Here is a 19,712-nt window from a genome sequence, read left to right as displayed (position 1 = left end):
TCATTTGAATATAGCTTGGGAAAAGGGAATCCGGACACACGGTGGACACGGTAGACACCAGAGGAGGCTGTTGAGGGGAGGAAGGCTCATATTATTAATGGCTGGAACCGCGTGAATGGAATGTCATCAAACACCAGGAAACACCACGTGTTTGATGCATTAGATACCATTCCACCCTCAGTCCGCTCCAGCCATTACCACGAGCCCCTCCCTCCTCAATTAAGGTGCCACCAACCTCCTGTGGTAGACACATTTAAATGTAGTTGGAGATGCATTACGTGTTCGGAATTCCAGGATCTGAACTCTAAAGCCAAATATTTTTTTTTATAACTAAACCAAGATAGACCACAGCCTGTCGTTTCAAATGAGAACAAATTAGATATTTTTATGGTGGGCAGAACCAAGCAGGAGCTAGCGAGTTCCAATTGGCGCCTTCTAGAATGGATTTACATATTTCCTTTGGCGAACGCCTACTCTGAAGTGTGCGTGTGCAATAACTACATTTGCCTTGGCACGCCTTCTAAACAACACAATTTTTTGGGAAACTTGGGCAAAACTTCGTAACAGATTTTAGTTTTGGGAAAAAAAGGCAACTGTATTAAGATAAAATGTTTAATCGATTAATACATTTGCAGAATGTCAGGCCAAAATCCATCTATTCCAGCCACTGTCAGCCACTGGGCTTCCTCTCACTACCATATTTGGTGAGTGGGGAAAACCGCCAACCGGATGCTTCACATTTATACATCCGATGAAATCTGTCTCATTGTTCCATCTGTGCTTAAAGCTGCATGATGAACTTTCAAGTCTTCTCGAACAGGGCCTTATGGGTATTGTAGTCCCGTTTGGTTATACTCTGAGCCGTATGAAATAGGGGGCCCGTTGTTCGAGAGCGTCAAAAACGACTGACTAATCTACAAAAAAAATCACTTTACATCATAACATTTTTTTAAAATAATACTCATTATTATTTATAGATCAGTCAGTCCCCCCCAAACCCCAAAAAATGATACCCATGATACATTGCGTTCTTTGACCCCTGTATCCGACGTACACGGTCGAGAGGACTTCCGCTTCTCTCCGACTGCTTGTTGTTTTGAGGCGTGAAAGAGAAAAGGAGCATTTCAACTACACAGTTAACTACGATTTAACACAATGGTAAGATCACTCACGAATTGTGATTATGTTAAGTGTGCCATATCATTGGTAAACAGCATAGTTCAATATACATATCTGTTTGTTGCAGTGTTTGCGATCAGTTAACATCACACACATACCCGACAGCTGTAACGTTATTTCAAGCAGCTAGATACCATTTTTATCTAGTTTTATTTTTCTTCCAGCAACTATTCACGGGGTGTAACTTATTCATTATGGAAACAGTTTACCTTTTTTTTTAAAGAACACAAAACAAAACAGGAAGAAATCTGTCCCAATAGATTCTCCCGTTTTGGAGTAAAAAACGGTTTGTGCAACAAGAATCGGTGAAATGATTAATGGCAGTGATTTGCTAATTTAACTAAATAGTCTGTTTCGGTATGATAACTAGCTAATCAGCTGGAGGACTAGTCTGTTTCGGTATGATAGCTAGCTAAGTCTCTTCAGCTAAAAGCTAATCAGCTGGAGGACTAGTCTGTTTCGGTATGATAGCTAGCTAAGTCTCTTCAGCTAAAAGCTAACCAGCTGGAGGACTAGTTTGTTTTGGTATGATAAATAGCTAAACAGCTGGAGGACTAGTCTGTTTCGGTATGATAGCTAGCTAAGTCTCTACAGCTAAAAGCTAACCAGCTAACCAGCTGGAGGACTAGTCTGTTTTGGTATGATAGCTAGCTAAGTCTCTACAGCTAAAAGCTAACCAGCAGGAGGACTAGTCTGTTTTGGTATGATAATTAGCTAAGTCTCTACAGCTAAAAGCTAACCAGCTAACCAGCTGGAGGACTAGTCTGTTTTGGTATGATAACTAGCTAAACAGCTGGAGGACTAGTCTGTTTTGGTATGATAGCTAGCTAAGTCTCTACAGCTAAAAGCTAACCAGCAGGATGACTAGTCTGTTTTGGTATGATAATTAGCTAAGTCTCTACAGCTAAAAGCTAACCAGCTGGAGGACTAGTCTGTTTTGGTATGATAACTAGCTAAACAGCTGGAGGACTAGTCTGTTTTGGTATGATAGCTAGCTAAGTCTCTACAGCTAAAAGCTAACCAGCAGGAGGACTAGTCTGTTTTGGTATGGTAATTAGCTAAGTCTCTTCAGCTAAAAGCTAACCAGCTGGAGGACTAGTCTGTTTTGGTATGATAACTAGCTAAACAGCTGGAGGACTAGTCTGTTTTGGTATGATAGCTAGCTAAGTCTCTACAGCTAAAAGCTAACCAGCAGGAGGACTAGTCTGTTTTGCTTTTGATAATTAGCTAAGTCTCTACAGCTAAAAGTTAACCAGCTGGAGGACTTGTCTGTTTTGGTATGATAGCTAGCTAAGTCTCTACAGCTAAAAGCTAAACAGCTGGAGGACTAGTCTGTTTCGGCATGATAACTAGCTAAGTCTCTACAGCTAAAAGCTAACCAGCTGGAGGACTAGTCTGTTTTGTTATGATAGCTAGCTAAGTCTCTACAGCTAAAAGCTAACCAGCTGGAGGACTAGTCTGTTTTGTTATGATAGCTAGCTAAGTCTCTACAGCTAAAAGCTAACCAGCAGGAGGACTAGTTTGTTTTGGTATGATAAATAGCTAAACAGCTGGAGGACTAGTCTGTTTTGGTATGATAGCTAGCTAAGTCTCTACAGCTAAAAGCTAACCAGCAGGAGGACTAGTCTGTTTTGGTATGATAATTAGCTAAGTCTCTACAGCTAAAAGCTAACCAGCAGGAGGACTAGTCTGTTTTGGTATGATAACTAGCTAACCAGCTGGAGGACTAGTCTGTTTTGGTATGATAGCTAGCTAAGTCTCTACAGCTAAAAGCTAACCAGCAGGAGGACTAGTCTGCTTTGGTATGATAACTAGCTAAGTCTCTACAGCTAAAAGCTAACCAGCTGGAGGACTAGTCTGTTTTGTTATGATAGCTAGCTAAGTCTCTACAGCTGAAAGCTAACCAGCTGGAAGACTAGTCTGCTTTGGTATGATAACTAGCTAAGTCTCTACAGCTAAAAGCTAACCAGCAGGAGGACTAGTCTGCTTTGGTATGATAACTAGCTAAGTCTCTACAGCTGAAAGCTAACCAGCTGGAAGACTAGTCTGTTTCGGTATGATACCTAGCTAACTAGTCTGTTTCGGTAATGATAACTAGCTAAGTCTCTACAGCTAAAAGCTAACCAGCAGGAGGACTAGTCTGTTTTGTTATGATAGCTAGCTAAGTCTCTACAGCTAAAAGCTAACCAGCTGGAGGACTAGTCTGTTTTGGTATGATAGCTAGCTAAGTCTCTACAGCTAAATCTAACCAGCAGGAGGACTAGTCTGTTTTGGTATGATGGCTAGCTAAGTCTCTTCAGCTAAAAGCTAACCAGCTGGAGGACTAGTCTGCTTTGGTATGATAACTAGCTAAGTCTCTACAGCTGAAAGCTAACCAGCTGGAAGACTAGTCTGTTTCGGTATGATACCTAGCTAACTAGTCTGTTTCGGTAATGATAACTAGCTAAGTCTCTACAGCTAAAAGCTAACCAGCAGGAGGACTAGTCTGTTTTGTTATGATAGCTAGCTAAGTCTCTACAGCTAAAAGCTAACCAGCTGGAGGACTAGTCTGTTTTGGTATGATAATTAGCTAAGTCTCTACAGCTAAAAGCTAACCAGCAGGAGGACTAGTCTGTTTTGGTATGATAACTAGCTAACCAGCTGGAGGACTAGTCTGTTTTGGTATGATAGCTAGCTAAGTCTCTACAGCTAAAAGCTAACCAGCAGGAGGACTAGTCTGCTTTGGTATGATACCTAGCTAACTAGTCTGTTTCGGTAATGATAACTAGCTAAGTCTCTACAGCTAAAAGCTAACCAGCAGGAGGACTAGTCTGTTTTGTTATGATAGCTAGCTAAGTCTCTACAGCTAAAAGCTAACCAGCTGGAGGACTATTCTGTTTTGGTATGATAGCTAGCTAAGTCTCTACAGCTAAAAGCTAACCAGCAGGAGGACTAGTCTGTTTTGGTATGATAATTAGCTAAGTCTCTTCAGCTAAAAGCTAACCAGCTGGAGGACTAGTCTGTTTTGTTATGATAGCTAGCTAAGTCTCTACAGCTAAAAGCTAACCAGCTGGAGGACTAGTCTGTTTTGGTATGATAGCTAGCTAAGTCTCTACAGCTAAAAGCTAACCAGCAGGAGGACTAGTTTGTTTTGGTATGATAAATAGCTAAACAGCTGGAGGACTAGTCTGTTTTGGTATGATAGCTAGCTAAGTCTCTACAGCTAAAAGCTAACCAGCAGGAGGACTAGTCTGTTTTGGTATGATAATTAGCTAAGTCTCTACAGCTAAATGCTAACCAGCAGGAGGACTAGTCTGTTTTGGTATGATAACTAGCTAACCAGCTGGAGGACTAGTCTGTTTTGGTATGATAGCTAGCTAAGTCTCTACAGCTAAAAGCTAACCAGCAGGAGGACTAGTCTGTTTTGGTATGATAATTAGCTAAGTCTCTACAGCTAAATGCTAACCAGCAGGAGGACTAGTCTGTTTTGGTATGATGGCTAGCTAAGTCTCTTCAGCTAAAAGCTAACCAGCTGGAGGACTAGTCTGCTTTGGTATGATAACTAGCTAAGTCTCTACAGCTGAAAGCTAACCAGCTGGAAGACTAGTCTGTTTCGGTATGATACCTAGCTAACTAGTCTGTTTCGGTAATGATAACTAGCTAAGTCTCTACAGCTAAAAGCTAACCAGCAGGAGGACTAGTCTGTTTTGTTATGATAGCTAGCTAAGTCTCTACAGCTAAAAGCTAACCAGCTGGAGGACTAGTCTGTTTTGGTATGATAGCTAGCTAAGTCTCTACAGCTAAAAGCTAACCAGCAGGAGGACTAGTCTGTTTTGGTATGATAATTAGCTAAGTCTCTTCAGCTAAAAGCTAACCAGCTGGAGGACTAGTCTGTTTTGGTATGATAACTAGCTAAACAGCTGGAGGACTAGCCTGTTTCAGTATGATAACTAGCTAAGTCTCTTCAGCTAAAAGCTAACCAGCTGGAGGACTAGTCTGCTTTGGTATGATAACTAGCTAAGTCTCTACAGCTGAAAGCTAACCAGCTGGAAGACTAGTCTGTTTCGGTATGATACCTAGCTAACTAGTCTGTTTCGGTAATGATAACTAGCTAAGTCTCTACAGCTAAAAGCTAACCAGCTGGAGGACTAGTCTGTTTTGTTATGATAGCTAGCTAAGTCTCTACAGCTAAAAGCTAACCAGCTGGAGGACTAGTCTGTTTCGGTATGATAACTAGCTAAGTCTCTACAGCTAAAAGCTAACCAGCTAACCAGCTGGAGGACTAGTCTGTTTTGTTATGATAGCTAGCTAAGTCTCTACAGCTAAAAGCTAACCAGCTGGAGGACTAGTCTGTTTCGGTATGATAACTAGCTAAGTCTCTTCAGCTAAAAGCTAACCAGCTGGAAGACTAGTCTGCTTTGGTATGATAGCTAGCTTAGTCTCTTCAGCTAAAAGCTAACCAGCTGGAGGACTAGTCTGTTTTGGTATGATAACTAGCTAAACAGCTGGAGGACAAGTCTGTTTTGGTATGATAGCTAGCTAAGTCTCTACAGCTAAAAGCTAACCAGCAGGAGGACTAGTCTGTTTTGGTATGATAATTAGCTAAGTCTCTTCAGCTAAAAGCTAACCAGCTGGAGGACTAGTCTGTTTTGGTATGATAACTAGCTAAACAGCTGGAGGACTAGTCTGTTTCGGTATGATAACTAGCTAAGTCTCTACAGCTAAAAGCTAACCAGCTGGAGGACTAGTCTGTTTCGGTATGATAACTAGCTAAGTCTCTACAGCTAAAAGCTAACCAGCTGGAGGACTAGTCTGTTTTGTTATGATAGCTAGCTAAGTCTCTACAGCTAACCAGCTAACCAGCTGGAGGACTAGTCTGTTTCGGTATGATAACTAGCTAATTCTCTACAGCTAAAAGCTAACCAGCTGGAGGACTAGTCTGTTTTGGTATGATAACTAGCTAAGTCTCTACAGCTAACCAGCTAACCAGCTGGAGGACTAGTCTGTTTCGGTATGATAACTAGCTAATTTGGTGATCATTTCCTACCTAGTTTACACATCATCATTGACCATTTGCATTGAATGCTGGCAAGCCATGTAGATAACGTTAGGTAGCAGATACCAAACTATCAGTGTGTGAATCGTTGTGCATCACATATTTGGCCCAGTGCCCAGGAGTGAGTTAACATTGGTTCAGTATGCCTCTTTCTGCTTCTCTCTCTTTCTTTCTGCGTCTCTTTCTTTCTGCTTCTCTCTCTTTCTTTCTGCCTCTCTCTCTCTCTCTCTCTCGCATTCCCTACGATTAGTGGTCCCGGGCAGTTTTTATTGGCTGATTCGGTATGATATGACCATATGAGGTGACGTTCTGCATGCCTTTCTGTTTACATCGTGAGTTTAGAGAGGAGCAGATGGCGAGAGAAACACTGCTCTGGTCTCTGTGGACTTGGTCCTCTTGTTCCACATCTCTTTTCTCATTAGGACTGCTTGGTGTATTGGGGTTTTGTACAGATAGAAGTCTGTTTTTCCACTGGCCAGGAAGGCGTTGGTATGGAAGTCCTGTGTAGCTAGCACAGAGTTGTTGATCATTGATAGTTGTTGGGACAGGTTCATGTGTTCAGGTCAAAGTAGGCCGTGTTGTCTTCAGTCAGATCTCAGATGGTAACCTGTTGGTCTGATCTCAGATGGTAACCTGTTGGTCTGATCTCAGATGGTAACCTGTTGGTCTGATCTCAGATGGTAACCTGTTGGTCAGATCTCAGATGGTAACCTGTTGGTCAGATCTCAGATGGTAACCTGTTGGTCTGATCTCAGATGGTAACCTGTTGGTCTGATCTCAGATGGTAACCTGTTGGTCTGATCTCAGATGGTAACTTGTTGGTCTGATCTCAGATGGTAACCTGTTGGTCTGATCTCAGATGGTAACCTGTTGGTCTGACATTAAGGCTGTGTTGTCTTCAGTCAGATCTCAGATGGTAACCTGTTGGTCTGATCTCAGATGGTAACCTGTTGGTCTGATCTCAGATGGTAACCTGTTGGTCTGATCTCAGATGGTAACCTGTTGGTCTGATCTCAGATGGTAACCTGTTGGTCTGATCTCAGATGGTATAACCTGTTGGTCTGATCTCAGATGGTAACCTGTTGGTCTGACATTAAGGCCGTGTTGTTGTCAGTCTGATCTCAGATGGTAACCTGTTGGTCTGATCTTAGATGGTAACCTGTTGGTCTGATCTCAGATGGTAACCTGTTGGTCTGATCTCAGATGGTAACCTGTTGGTCTGATCTCAGATGGTAACCTGTTGGTCTGATCTCAGATGGTAACCTGTTGGTCTGATCTCAGATGGTAACCTGTTGGTCTGACATTAAGGCCGTGTTGTCGTCTGTCAGATCTCAGATGGTAACCTGTTGGTCTGATCTCAGATGGTAACCTGTTGGTCTGATCTCAGATGGTAACCTGTTGGTCTGATCTCAGATGGTAACCTGTTGGTCTGATCTCAGATGGTAACCTGTTGGTCTGATCTCAGATGGTAACCTGTTGGTCTGATCTCAGATGGTAACCTGTTGGTCAGATCTCAGATGGTAACCTGTTGGTCTGATCTCAGATGGTAACCTGTTGGTCAGATCTCAGATGGTAACCTGTTGGTCTGACATTAAGGCCGTGTTGTCGTCAGTCAGATCTCAGATGGTAACCTGTTGGTCAGATCTCAGATGGTAACCTGTTGGTCTGATCTCAGATGGTAACCTGTTGGTCTGACATTAAGGCCGTGTTGTCGTCAGTCAGATCTCAGATGGTAACCTGTTGGTCTGATCTCAGATGGTAACCTGTTGGTCTGATCTCAGATGGTAACCTGTTGGTCTGACATTAAGGCCGTGTTGTCGTCAGTCAGATCTCAGATGGTAACCTGTTGGTCTGACATTAAGGCCGTGTTGTCGTCAGTCAGATCTCAGATGGTAACCTGTTGATCTGACATTAAGGTCAATAGGTTTGTCGTTTGTTAAATTGGAACAGTTTCCATTAGATTGCAGACCTGTCACCAATCTTATTAGAAGTGATCAATAGTAATTCTGGCCATGTCCACTCTGTGGGTTCCCCTGACCTCTGACCTCCTGTACCCCCCCCTCCCAGACTGTAGAGGCTGTGTCCAGTGTGTGGGTTCCCCTGACCTCTGACCTCCTGTACCCCCCCAGGCTGTAGAGGGTTGTGAGCAGCAGTGAGTGCCCTCTACACCAGCACCTCCAGAGCACCAGCAGCAGTCTGCCACCCATCCAGACATCTCAACCCCTCCCTCCCTCAGCCAGACCCCCCCCCAGCGGGGTGACAACCCACCAGCATGGAGGCCTCCTTCGGCCCCACCTTCTCAGCTGTGGTTCCTGGAGCTAAAAGTGAGTCCACCTCAGGAAAACCTCTGTCTGGGAAAAACTCTGAGGAATCAGGTCAGCTGATATCTGTTCTGTCTGCAACATCCTGGAAGTTTAACCTCAGACAAAGCCCTAGATGTGTCAGACATAGAAATATATAATCTAGATTCTATGGTGTCAGTTTAACCTCACTGACTAAGCCATAGGTCAGACATAGAAATATATAATCTAGATTCTATGGTGTCAGTTTAACCTCACTGACTAAGCCATAGGTCAGACATAGAAATATATAATCTAGATTATATGGTGTCAGTGTAACCTCACTGACTAAGCCCTTGGTGTGTCAGAGACAGAAATATAATCTAAACTCTAGATTATGTCTGACACACCAAGGGCTTAGTCGGTGAGGTTAAACTGACACCATAGTTTCTAATTTTTAGATTATATTTCTATGGTGTCAGTTTAACCTCAGTGACTGAAGCCATAGGTGTGCCAGACATAGAAATGTATAATCTAGATTCTATGGTGTCAGCGATTTATTGTGGTAACTTCCTAGTGAGTTTAAGGTCACTATGGTAACTGTATGGCACCTAAAATATGGTTAAACTACAAGATAACTAACGGTAACCTCAGACTCTCTCTCTCTGTTTCAGCGGAAGCCTCCGGTACCTACAAGCAGCACCGCCGTACCCCCTCCTCCTCCAGTACCCTCACATACTCGCCACGAGACGACGAGGATGGCATGGTACACACACACACACACACACACACACACACACACGCACTGATTTTGCTCACGATCTCTTTGTGTTCTATAGAAATATAATGTATAGAAAATCTATTTATTTCAAGTTTATTTGACTGGTTCATAGTACAATAAAATGCTTTCGCTAGAAACACTCGGGAATATGTTCCCGGGAAATCACCCTTGAGGAGTTTTACCACATCAGTCACTGACTTCGATAATAAGGGCATCGACGACGACGTCTTCGTCGCCACGGTGACGAACATATCCCAACCGGAAGACTTGTCGCTTTCAAGGAGCGGGAACACTAACCCGGACACGTATAAGTAAATCCTGCTACGACTTCTGACGAAAGATAATAAAACAGGCAAGAGGACTCTCAGGTAGAATCCTACGACACCGGGTCCGACACTCGTCGGATGTGGCAGGGGGGGGGGGCTTTCAAACTATCACGGATTTACAAAGGGTAACCCAACCGCGAGCTGCCCAGTGACGCGAGCCCACCAAATGAGCTAAATACCGTCTATGCTCACTCTTGAGGCAATCAACACTGAACCATGCATGAACGCACCGACTGTTCCAGACGACTGTGTGTATATAACCTGGTTATCATTACTCAGTACTGGTACCCTGTGTATATAGTCTAGTTATCATTACTCAGTACTGGTACCCTGTGTATGTTGCATAGGTATCATTACTCTCTCTCTCTGTCTCTATCCCCCCCAGCTCCCCATCAGCACCCCGAGGCGTTCTGACTCTGCCATCTCGGTGCGTTCCCTCCTCTCTGAGTCCAACATGTCCCTCCGCTCGACCTTCTCTCTTCACGAGGACGACGACGACACGGTACGGCTACACTAATGATGCTAAAGATGCTAACAATCCTTCAACATTAAATACGCTAACGCTATCAATGCCAATGTTAACTCGATGCTAATTATACTTCAATGATACCCCGGTGCTATTGATGCTGATGATACCCCGGTGCTATCGATGCTGATGATACCCGGTGCTATCGATGCTGATGATACCCCGGTGCTATCGATGCTGATGATACCCCGGTGCTAGTGATACCTGAATGCTAACTGTGCTAGTGATACCTGAATGCTAACTGTGCTAGTGATACCTGAATGCTATCGATGCTAGTGATACCTGAATGCTATCGATGCTAGTGATACCTGAATGCTAGTGATACCTGAATGCTATCGATGCTAGTGATACCTGAATGCTAACTGTGCTAGTGATACCTGAATGCTAACTGTGCTAGTGATACCTGAATGCTAACTGTGCTAGTGATACCTGAATGCTAACTATGCTAGTGATGCCTGAATGCTAACTGTGCTAGTGATACCTGAATGCTAACTGTGCTGGTGATACCTGAATGCTAACTATGCTAATGATGTGTGTAGGAGCCCCTGGTGTTTGCAGAGCAGCCGTCGGTGAAGCTGTGTTGTCAGCTCTGCTGCAGCGTCTTCAAAGACCCTGTCATCACCACCTGTGGGGTGAGAGAAACCAGCCTCTCCTCTCACTTCCTCACCCTCTCCATTCCCCTGTTTGTTCTCCTCACCCCTCCTCTCCTCACCCCTCCTCTCCGCTCCCGTTTGTTCTCCTCACCTCTCCTCACCCCTCCTCTCCTCACCCCTCCTCTCCTCACCCCTCCTCTCCGCTCCCGTTTGTTCTCCTCACCCCTCCTCTCCTCACCCCTCCTCACAACCTCCTTCATTGACCTCTGTCTCTGTCTCCCCTATTTGTTCTCCTCACCCCTCCTTCATTGACCTGTCTCTGTCTGTCTCTCCCTCCAGCACACCTTCTGCAGGCGATGTGCCTTGACCTCCGGTAGGGGACTTTACCTACCTACACTGTTGGTTAAAAAGTTACACCTTTCCAGCATCACATATATAATGTGAATGCAAATTGTTGTTACATTTGTTTATCTCTCGCTCTCTGCCCTCCTCCACCCCTCCTCTCTTTCTCCCTGTTCTCTCATTCTCCCTCTCCCCTCCTCCACCCCTCCTCTCTTTCTCCCTGTTCTCTCATTCTCCCTCTCCCCTCCTCCACCCCTCCTCCACCCCTCCTCTCTTTCTCCCTGTTCTCTCATTCTCCCTCTCTCCCCTCCTCCACCCCTCCTCTCTTTCTCCCTGTTCTCTCATTCTCCCTCTCCCCTCCTCCACCCCTCCTCTCTTTCTCCCTGTTCTCTCATTCTCCCTCTCTCCCCTCCTCCACCCCTCCTCTCTTTCTCCCTGTTCTCTCATTCTCCCTCTTGCACCCCTCCTCTCTTTCTCCCTGTTCTCTCATTCTCCCTCTCCCCTCCTCCACCCCTCCTCTCTTTCTCCCTGTTCTCTCATTCTCCCTCTCTCCCCTCCTCCACCCCTTCTCTCTTTCTCCCTGTTCTCTCATTCTCCCTCTCCCCTCCTCCACCCCTCCTCTCTTTCTCCCTGTTCTCTCATTCTCCCTCTCCCCTCCTCCACCCCTCCCCTCTTTCTCCCTGTTCTCTCATTCTCCCTCTTCCTCCCCTCTTTCTCCCTCTTCTCTCATTCTCCCCTCCTCCACCCCTCCCCTCCTCCTCCCTGTTCTCTCCCTCTCTCCCCTCCTCCACCCCTCCCCTCCTCCTCCCTGTTCTCTCCCTCTCTCCCCTCCTCCCCTCCTCCTCCCTGTTCTCTCCCTCTCTCCTCCTCCCCTCCTCCCTGTTCTCTCCCTCTCTCCCCTCCTCCACCCCTCCCCTCCTCCCTGTTCTCTCCCTCTCTCCCCCTCCTCCTCCCCTCCTCCCTGTTCTCTCCCTCTCTCCCCTCCTCCACCCCTCCCCTCCTCCTCCCTGTTCTCTCCCTCTCTCCCCTCCTCCACCCCTCCCCTCCTCCTCCCTGTTCTCTCCCTCTCTCCCCTCCTCCACCCCTCCCCTCCTCCTCCCTGTTCTCTCCCTCTCTCCCCTCCTCCACCCCTCTCCTCCTCCTCCCTGTTCTCTCCCTCTCTCCCCTCCTCCACCCCTCTCCTCCTCCTCCCTGTTCTCTCCCTCTCTCCCCTCCTCCACCCCTCCCCTCCTCCTCCCTGTTCTCTCCCTCTCTCCCCTCCTCTAGATAAGTGTCCGGTGGACACTGCTAAGTTGACGGTGGTGGTGAACAACATTGCTGTAGCAGAACAGATAGGAGAGCTGTTTATCCACTGTAAATACGGCTGCCGGCTCTTAAACACCACCCCCACTTCCCCTAACGGGGCCGGAGGAGGGGCTTCCCCTAACGGGGCCGGAGGAGGCACTGCTGCTAGTCGGGGTGAAGGGACACCTAAGATGGGAGGACCTGGGAACTTTGAGGTTGATCCAATGGGCTGTCCTTTCACCATCAAGCTCACCACACGCAAGTAAGGGCTTGAAATGTCAATGCATTTTGACATGTTACTTTTGTTTAGTTAGTTATTGTGCCGTTGTGATTTTTTAAAAGGACAGTTCACTCTAAAAATCTAAACGTTGGTCAGATGTTCTCAGACCTCAATAGGTGTCTGATGCAGAGACGAGTCTATAGCTGACGGAATTTAGATGGAACGATCCCCTTTGCTAGTTAGACATCGGAGGGGAACGATCCCTTTGCTGGTTAGACGTAGGAGGGAAACGATCCCTTTGCTGGTTAGACGTAGGAGGGAAACGATCCCTTTGCTGGTTAGACGTAGGAGGGAAACGATCCCTTTGCTGGTTAGACGTCGGAGGGAAACGATCCCCTTTGCTGGTTAGACGTTTCAGGGAAACGATCCCCTTTGCTGGTTAGACGTCGGAGGGAAACGATCCCCTTTGCTGGTTTAGACGTTTCAGGGAAACGATCCCCTTTGCTGGTTAGGCGTCGGAGGGAAACGATCCCCTTTGCTGGTTAGACGTTTCAGGGAAACGATCCCCTTTGCTGGTTAGACGTTTCAGGGAAACGATCCCTTTGCTGGTTAGACGTTTCAGGGAAACGATCCCCTTTGCTGGTTAGACGTCGGAGGGAAACAATCCCCTTTGTTGGTTAGACGTTGGAGGGAACGATCCCCTTTGCTGGTTAGACGTTTCAGGGAAACGATCCCCTTTGCTGGTTAGACGTTTCAGGGAAACGATCCCTTTGCTGGTTAGACGTTTCAGGGATACGATCCCCTTTGCCGGTTAGACGTTTCAGGGAAACAATCCCCTTTGCCGGTTAGACGTTTCAGGGAAACGATCCCCTTTGCCGGTTAGACGTTTCAGGGAAACGATCCCCTTTGCCGGTTAGACGTTTCAGGGAAACGATCCCCTTTGCCGGTTAGACGTTTCAGGGAAACAATCCCCTTTTCTGGTTAGACGTTTCAGGGAAACAATCCCTTTGCCGGTTAGACGTTTCAGGGAAACAATCCCTTTGCCGGTTAGACGTTTCAGGGAACGATCCCTTTGCCGGTTAGACGTTTCAGGGAAACGATCCCTTTGCCGGTTAGACGTTTCAGGGAAACGATCCCTTTGCTGGTTAGACGTTTCAGGGATACGATCCCTTTGCCGGTTAGATGTTTCAGGGAAACGATCCCCTTTGCTGGTTAGACGTTTCAGGGAACGATCCCTTTGCCGGTTAGACGTTTCAGGGAAACGATCCCCTTTGCTGGTTAGACGTTTCAGGGAAACAATCCCCTTTGCCGGTTAGACGTTTCAGGGAACGATCCCTTTGCCGGTTAGACGTTTCAGGGAACGGTCCCTTTGCTGGTTATAAGTAGGAGGGAAACGATCCCTTTGCTGGTTAGACGTAGGAGGGAACGATCCCCTTTACTGGTTAGACGTTTCAGGGAAACGATCCCCTTTGCTGGTTAGACGTCGGAGGGGAACGATCCCCTTTGCTGGTTAGACGTTTCAGGGAAACGGTCCCTTTGCTGGTTAGACGTCGGAGGGAAACGATCCTCTTTGCTGTTTAGACGTCGGAGGGAAACAATCCCCTTTTGCTGTGACCTGATGTTGACCTCTGACCTGCAGGGAGCACGAGGTGAGCTGTGACTACCGTCCAGTGCGCTGTCCCAACAACCCCTCCTGCCCTCCTCTACTCACCATGAACCTGGAGGGACACCTTAAGGAATGTGAACACATCAAGTGCCCTCACTCCAAATACGGGTAGGTCGCGCTCACACACACACACACACACACACACACCAGGGTTTCCGTCAGGAAAATTTGGCGCCGGACAATGGGAAATGTACAAATCAAATGTATTTATATTAAAGCGATTCTTACATCAGCTGATATCTCAAAGTGCTGTACAGAAACCCAGCCTAAAACCCCAAACAGCAAGCAATGCAGGTGTAGAAGCACGGTGGCTAGGAAAAACTCCCTAGAAAGGCCAAAACCTAGGAAGAAACCTAGAGAAGAACCAGGCTATGTGGGGTGGCCAGTCCTCTTCTGGCTGTGCCGGGTGGAGATTATAACAGAACATGGCCAAGATGTTCAAATGTTCATAGATGACCAGCAGAGTCAAATAATAATAATCACAGTAGTTGTCGAGGGTGCAGCAAGTCAGCAAATCAGGAGTAAATGTCAGTTGGCTTTTCATAGCCGATCATTGAGAGTATCTCTACCGCTCCTGCTGTCTCTAGAGAGTTGAAAACAGCAGGTCTGGGACAGGTAGCACATCCTCGCTCTTCCTCTCAGAACAGCATTGAGTCAGTCACTGTAGATGGATAGGATATAACCACAGGGTGGGAATACTCTCTGATATGATATAACCACAGGAGGGGAATACTCTCTGATTGGTACTGTGGATGGATAGGATATAACCACAGGGTGGGAGTACTCTCTGATAGGATATAACCACAGGAGGGGAATACTCTCTGATTGGTACTGTGGATGGATAGGATATAACCACAGGGTGGGAGTACTCTCTGATAGGATATAACCACAGGGTGGGAATACTCTCTGATAGGATATAACCACAGGGTGGGAATACTCTCTGATAGGATATAACCACAGGAGGGGAATACTCTCTGATAGGATATAACCACAGGGTGGGAATACTCTCTGGTAGGATAGAACCACAGGGTGGGAATACTCTCTGATAGGATATAACCACAGGGTGGGAATACTCTCTGATATGATATAACCACAGGAGGGGAATACTCTCTGATTGGTACTGTGGATGGATAGGATATAACCACAGGGTGGGAGTACTCTCTGATAGGATATAACCACAGGGTGGGAATACTCTCTGATAGGATATAACCACAGGGTGGGAATACTCTCTGATAGGATATAACCACAGGAGGGGAATACTCTCTGATAGGATATAACCACAGGGTGGGAATACTCTCTGGTAGGATAGAACCACAGGGTGGGAATACTCTCTGATAGGATATAACCACAGGGTGGGAACACTCTCTGATAGGATATAACCACAGGGTGGGAATACTCTCTGATAGGATATAACCACAGGGTGGGAACACTCTCTGATAGGATATAACCACAGGGTGGGAATACTCTCTGACAGGATATAACCACAGGGTGGGAATCATCCAGAACATAAAGTATAAACACACACCGACCTCATGTCTGAACCCCTCCCTGACCGACCCCCTGACCTCATGTCTGAACCCCTCCCTGACCGACCCCCTGACCTCATGTCTGACCCCCTCCCTGACCCCCCCCCCTGACCTCATGTCTGACCCCCCCTCCCTGACCCCCCCCTGACCTCATGTCTGACCCCCCCTCCCTGACCTCCCCCTGACCTCATATCTGACCCCCTCCCTGACCCCCCCCGACCCCCTGTCTAACCCCACCCCTCCTTCTCAGATGTGCGTTTATCGGTAACCAGGATACGTATTCCACACATCTGGACCCCCTGTCTGACCCCCTGTCTGACCCCCTGTTTGACCCCTCTCTCTCCCCCTGTCTGACCCCTCTGTCTCCCTGTCTGACCCCCTGTTTGACCCCCTGTCTGACTCCCCCTGTCTGACCCCTCTCTCCCCCTGTCTGACCCCGTTTGACCCCCTGTCTGACCCCTCTCTCTCTCCCTGTCTGACCCCTCTCTCCCCCTGTCTGACCCCCTGTTTGACCCCCTGTCTGACCCCTCTCTCTCTCCCTGTCTGACCCCTCTCTCCCCCTGTCTGACCCCCTGTTTGACCCCCTGTCTGACCCCTCTCTCTCCCCCTGTCTGACCCCTCTCCCTCTCCCTGTCTGACCCCCTGTCTGACCCCTCTCTCTCCTTCTCCTCAGATGTGCGTTTATCGGTAACCAGGATACGTATTCCACCCATCTGGACCCCCAGTCTGACCCCCTGTTTGACCCCCTGTCTGACCCCTCTCTCTCTCCCTGTCTGACCCCTCTCTCCCCCTGTCTGACCCCCTGTTTGACCCCCTGTCTGACCCCTCTCTCTCCCCCTGTCTGACCCCTCTATCTCCCCCTGTCTGACCCCCTGTCTGACCCCTCTCTCTCTCCCCCTGTCTGACCCCTCTCTCTCCTTCTGTCTGACCCCCTGTCTGACCCCTCTCTCTCTCCCCCTGTCTGACCCCTCTCTCTCCTTCTCCTCAGATGTGCGTTTATCGGTAACCAGGATACGTATTCCACCCATCTGGACCCCCTGTCTGACCCCCTGTCTGACTCCCCCTGTCTGACACCCCCTATCTGACCACCCTCTCTCTCCCTGTTTGACCCCCTGTCTGACCCCTTTCTCTCCCCCTGTCTGACCCCTCTCTCTCTCCCTGTCTGACCCCCAGTCTGACCCCCTCTCTCCCCCTGTCTGACCCCCTGTCTGACCCCTCTCTCTCCCCCTGTCTGACCCCTCTCTCTCTCCCTGTCTGACCCCCTGTCTGACCCCTCTCTCTCCCCGTCTGACCCCCAGTCTGACCCCCCTCTCTCCCCCTGTCTGACCCCCTGTCTGACCCCCTGTTTGACTCCCCCTGTCTGACACCCCCTATCTGACCACCCTCTCTCTCCCTGTTTGACCCCCTGTCTGACCCCTTTCTCTCCCCCTGTCTGACCCCTCTCTCTCTCCCTGTCTGACCCCCTGTCTGACCCCTCTCTCTCCCTCTGTCTGACCCCCAGTCTGACCCCCCTCTCTCCCCCTGTCTGACCCCCTGTCTGACCCCTCTCTCTCCCCCTGTCTGACCCCTCTCTCTCTCCCTGTCTGACCCCCTGTCTGACCCCTCTCTCTCCCCGTCTGACCCCCAGTCTGACCCCCCTCTCTCCCCCTGTCTGACCCCCAGTCTGACCCCCCTCTCTCTCCCTGTCTGACCCCCTGTCTGACCCCTCTCTCTCCTTCTCAGATGTGCGTTTATAGGTAACCAGGATACGTATTCCACCCATCTGGACCCCCTGTCAGACCCCCTGTCTGACCCCTCTCTCTCCCCCTGTCGGACCCCCTGTCTGACCCCCTGTCTGACCCCTCTCTCTCCCCCTGTCTGACCCCTCTCTCTCTCCCTCTCTCTCCCCCTGTCTGACCCCTCTCTCTCCCCCTGTCTGACCCCTCTCCCTCTCCCTGTCTGACCCCCTGTCTGACCCCTCTCTCTCCCCCTGTTTGACCCCTCTCCCTCTCCCTGTCTGACCCCCTGTCTGACCCCCTGTCTGACCCCCTGTCTGACCCCTCTCTCTCTCCTTCTCCTCAGATGTGCGTTTATCGGTAACCAGGATACGTATTCTACCCATCTGGACCCCCCGTCAGACCCCCTGTCTGACCCCTCTCTCTCTCCCCCTGTCTGACCCCTCTCTCTCCCCCTGTCTGACCCCTCTCCCTGTCTGACCCCCTGTCTGACCCCTCTCTCTCCTTCTCCTCAGATGTGCGTTTATCGGTAACCAGGATACGTATTCTACCCATCTGGACCCCCTGTCTGACCCCCTGTCTGACCCCCTGTCTGACCCCTCTCTCTCCCCCTGTCTGACCCCCTGTCTGACCCCTCTCTCTCCTTCTCCTCAGATGTGCGTTTATCGGTAACCAGGATACGTATTCTACCCATCTGGACCCCCTGTCTGACCCCCTGTCTGACCCCCTGTCTGACCCCTCTCTCTCCCCCTGTCTGACCCCTCTCTCTCCTTCTCCTCAGATGTGCGTTTATCGGTAACCAGGATACGTATTCTACCCATCTGGACCCCCTGTCTGACCCCCTGTCTGACCCCCTGTCTGACCCCTCTCTCTCCCCCTGTCTGACCCCCTGTCTGACCCCTCTCTCCCCCTGTCTGACCCCTCTCTCTCTCCTTCTCCTCAGATGTGCGTTTATCGGTAACCAGGATACGTATTCTATCCATCTGGACCCCCTGTCAGACCCCCTGTCTGACCCCCTGTCTGACCCCTCTCTCTCCCCCTGTCTGACCTCTCTCTCTCCCCCTGTCTGACCCCTCTCTCTCCTTCTGTCTGACCCCCTGTCTGACCCCTCTCTCTCTCCCCCTGTCTGACCCCTCTCTCTCCTTCTCCTCAGATGTGCGTTTATCGGTAACCAGGATACGTATTCTACCCATCTGGACCTGTGTAAGTTTGAAGGGCTGAAGGAGTTCCTGCAACAGACTGATGACAGGTACGTACAACCATGAGGTACAGGTGACCCTCCCTCTCTCCCTGATTGGTTCCATGTTGACCCTCCCTCTCTCCCTGATAGGTTCCATGTGGACTCTCCCTGATAGGTTCCATGTTGACCCTCTCTCTCTCCCTGATAGGTTCCATGTTGACCCTCCATCTTTTCCTGATAGGTTCCATGTTGACTCTCCCTGATAGGTTCCATGTTGACCCTCTCTCTCTCCCTGATAGGTTCCATGTTGACCCTCCCTCTCTCCCTGATAGGTTCCATGTTGACCCTCCCTCTCTCCCTGATAGGTTCCATGTTGACTCTCCCTGATAGGTTCCATGTTGACCCTCTCTCTCTCCCTGATAGGTTCCATGTTGACCCTCCATCTTTTCCTGATAGGTTCCATGTTGACTCTCCCTGATAGGTTCCATGTTGACCCTCTCTCTCTCCCTGATAGGTTCCATGTTGACCCTCTCTCTCTCCCTGATAGGTTCCATGTTGACCCTCTCTCTCTCCCTGATAGGTTCCATGTTGACCCTCTCTCTCTCCCTGATAGGTTCCATGTTGACCCTCTCTCTCTCCCTGATAGGTTCCATGTTGACCCTCCATCTTTTCCTGATAGGTTCCATGTTGACTCTCCCTGATAGGTTCCATGTTGACCCTCTCTCTCTCCCTGATAGGTTCCATGTTGACCCTCTCTCTCTCCCTGATAGGTTCCATGTTGACCCTCTCTCTCTCCCTGATAGGTTCCATGTTAACCCTCCCTCTCTCCCTGATAGGTTCCATGTTGACCCTCCCTCTCTCCCTGATAGGTTCCATGTTAACCCTCCCTCTCTCCCTGATAGGTTCCATGTTGACCCTCTCTCTCTCCCTGATAGGTTCCATGTTGACCCTCCCTCTCTCCCTGATAGGTTCCATGTTGACTCTCCCTGATAGGTTCCATGTTGACCCTCTCTCTCTCCCTGATAGGTTCCATGTTGACCCTCCATCTTTTCCTGATAGG

The 19,712-nt window shown here is 48.7% G+C and overlaps 1 protein-coding gene across 4 annotated transcripts in view; it reads left to right on the top strand.

Moving 5' to 3' along the window:
* The first annotated feature begins 1,019 nt into the window (after positions 1–1,019).
* LOC110517092 (TNF receptor-associated factor 7) overlaps positions 1,020–19,712 on the top strand; it is a 52,379-nt gene continuing 33,686 nt past the window's right edge. For 3 of the 4 annotated variants that reach the window (XM_036973582.1, XM_036973585.1, XM_036973584.1), the window contains exons 1-9: positions 1,020–1,158; positions 8,344–8,538; positions 9,168–9,259; positions 9,986–10,102; positions 10,666–10,758; positions 11,059–11,092; positions 12,328–12,607; positions 14,205–14,339; positions 18,626–18,721. In XM_036973582.1, the coding sequence (XP_036829477.1) occupies positions 8,487–8,538; positions 9,168–9,259; positions 9,986–10,102; positions 10,666–10,758; positions 11,059–11,092; positions 12,328–12,607; positions 14,205–14,339; positions 18,626–18,721 (899 nt within the window). In that variant the 5' untranslated portion in view covers positions 1,020–1,158; positions 8,344–8,486. Of the gene's footprint in view, positions 1,159–8,331; positions 8,539–9,167; positions 9,260–9,985; positions 10,103–10,665; positions 10,759–11,058; positions 11,093–12,327; positions 12,608–14,204; positions 14,340–18,625; positions 18,722–19,712 lie in introns of those variants that run through there. The other variant, XM_036973583.1, reaches the window with a different exon arrangement.

Source organism: Oncorhynchus mykiss, unplaced genomic scaffold, assembly GCF_013265735.2.
Source record: "Oncorhynchus mykiss isolate Arlee unplaced genomic scaffold, USDA_OmykA_1.1 un_scaffold_271, whole genome shotgun sequence".
Classification (NCBI taxonomy): domain Eukaryota; kingdom Metazoa; phylum Chordata; class Actinopteri; order Salmoniformes; family Salmonidae; genus Oncorhynchus; species Oncorhynchus mykiss.
The sequence above is the reverse complement of the archived record's forward strand: the minus strand, read 5'-3'. Positions and strand labels throughout refer to the sequence as shown.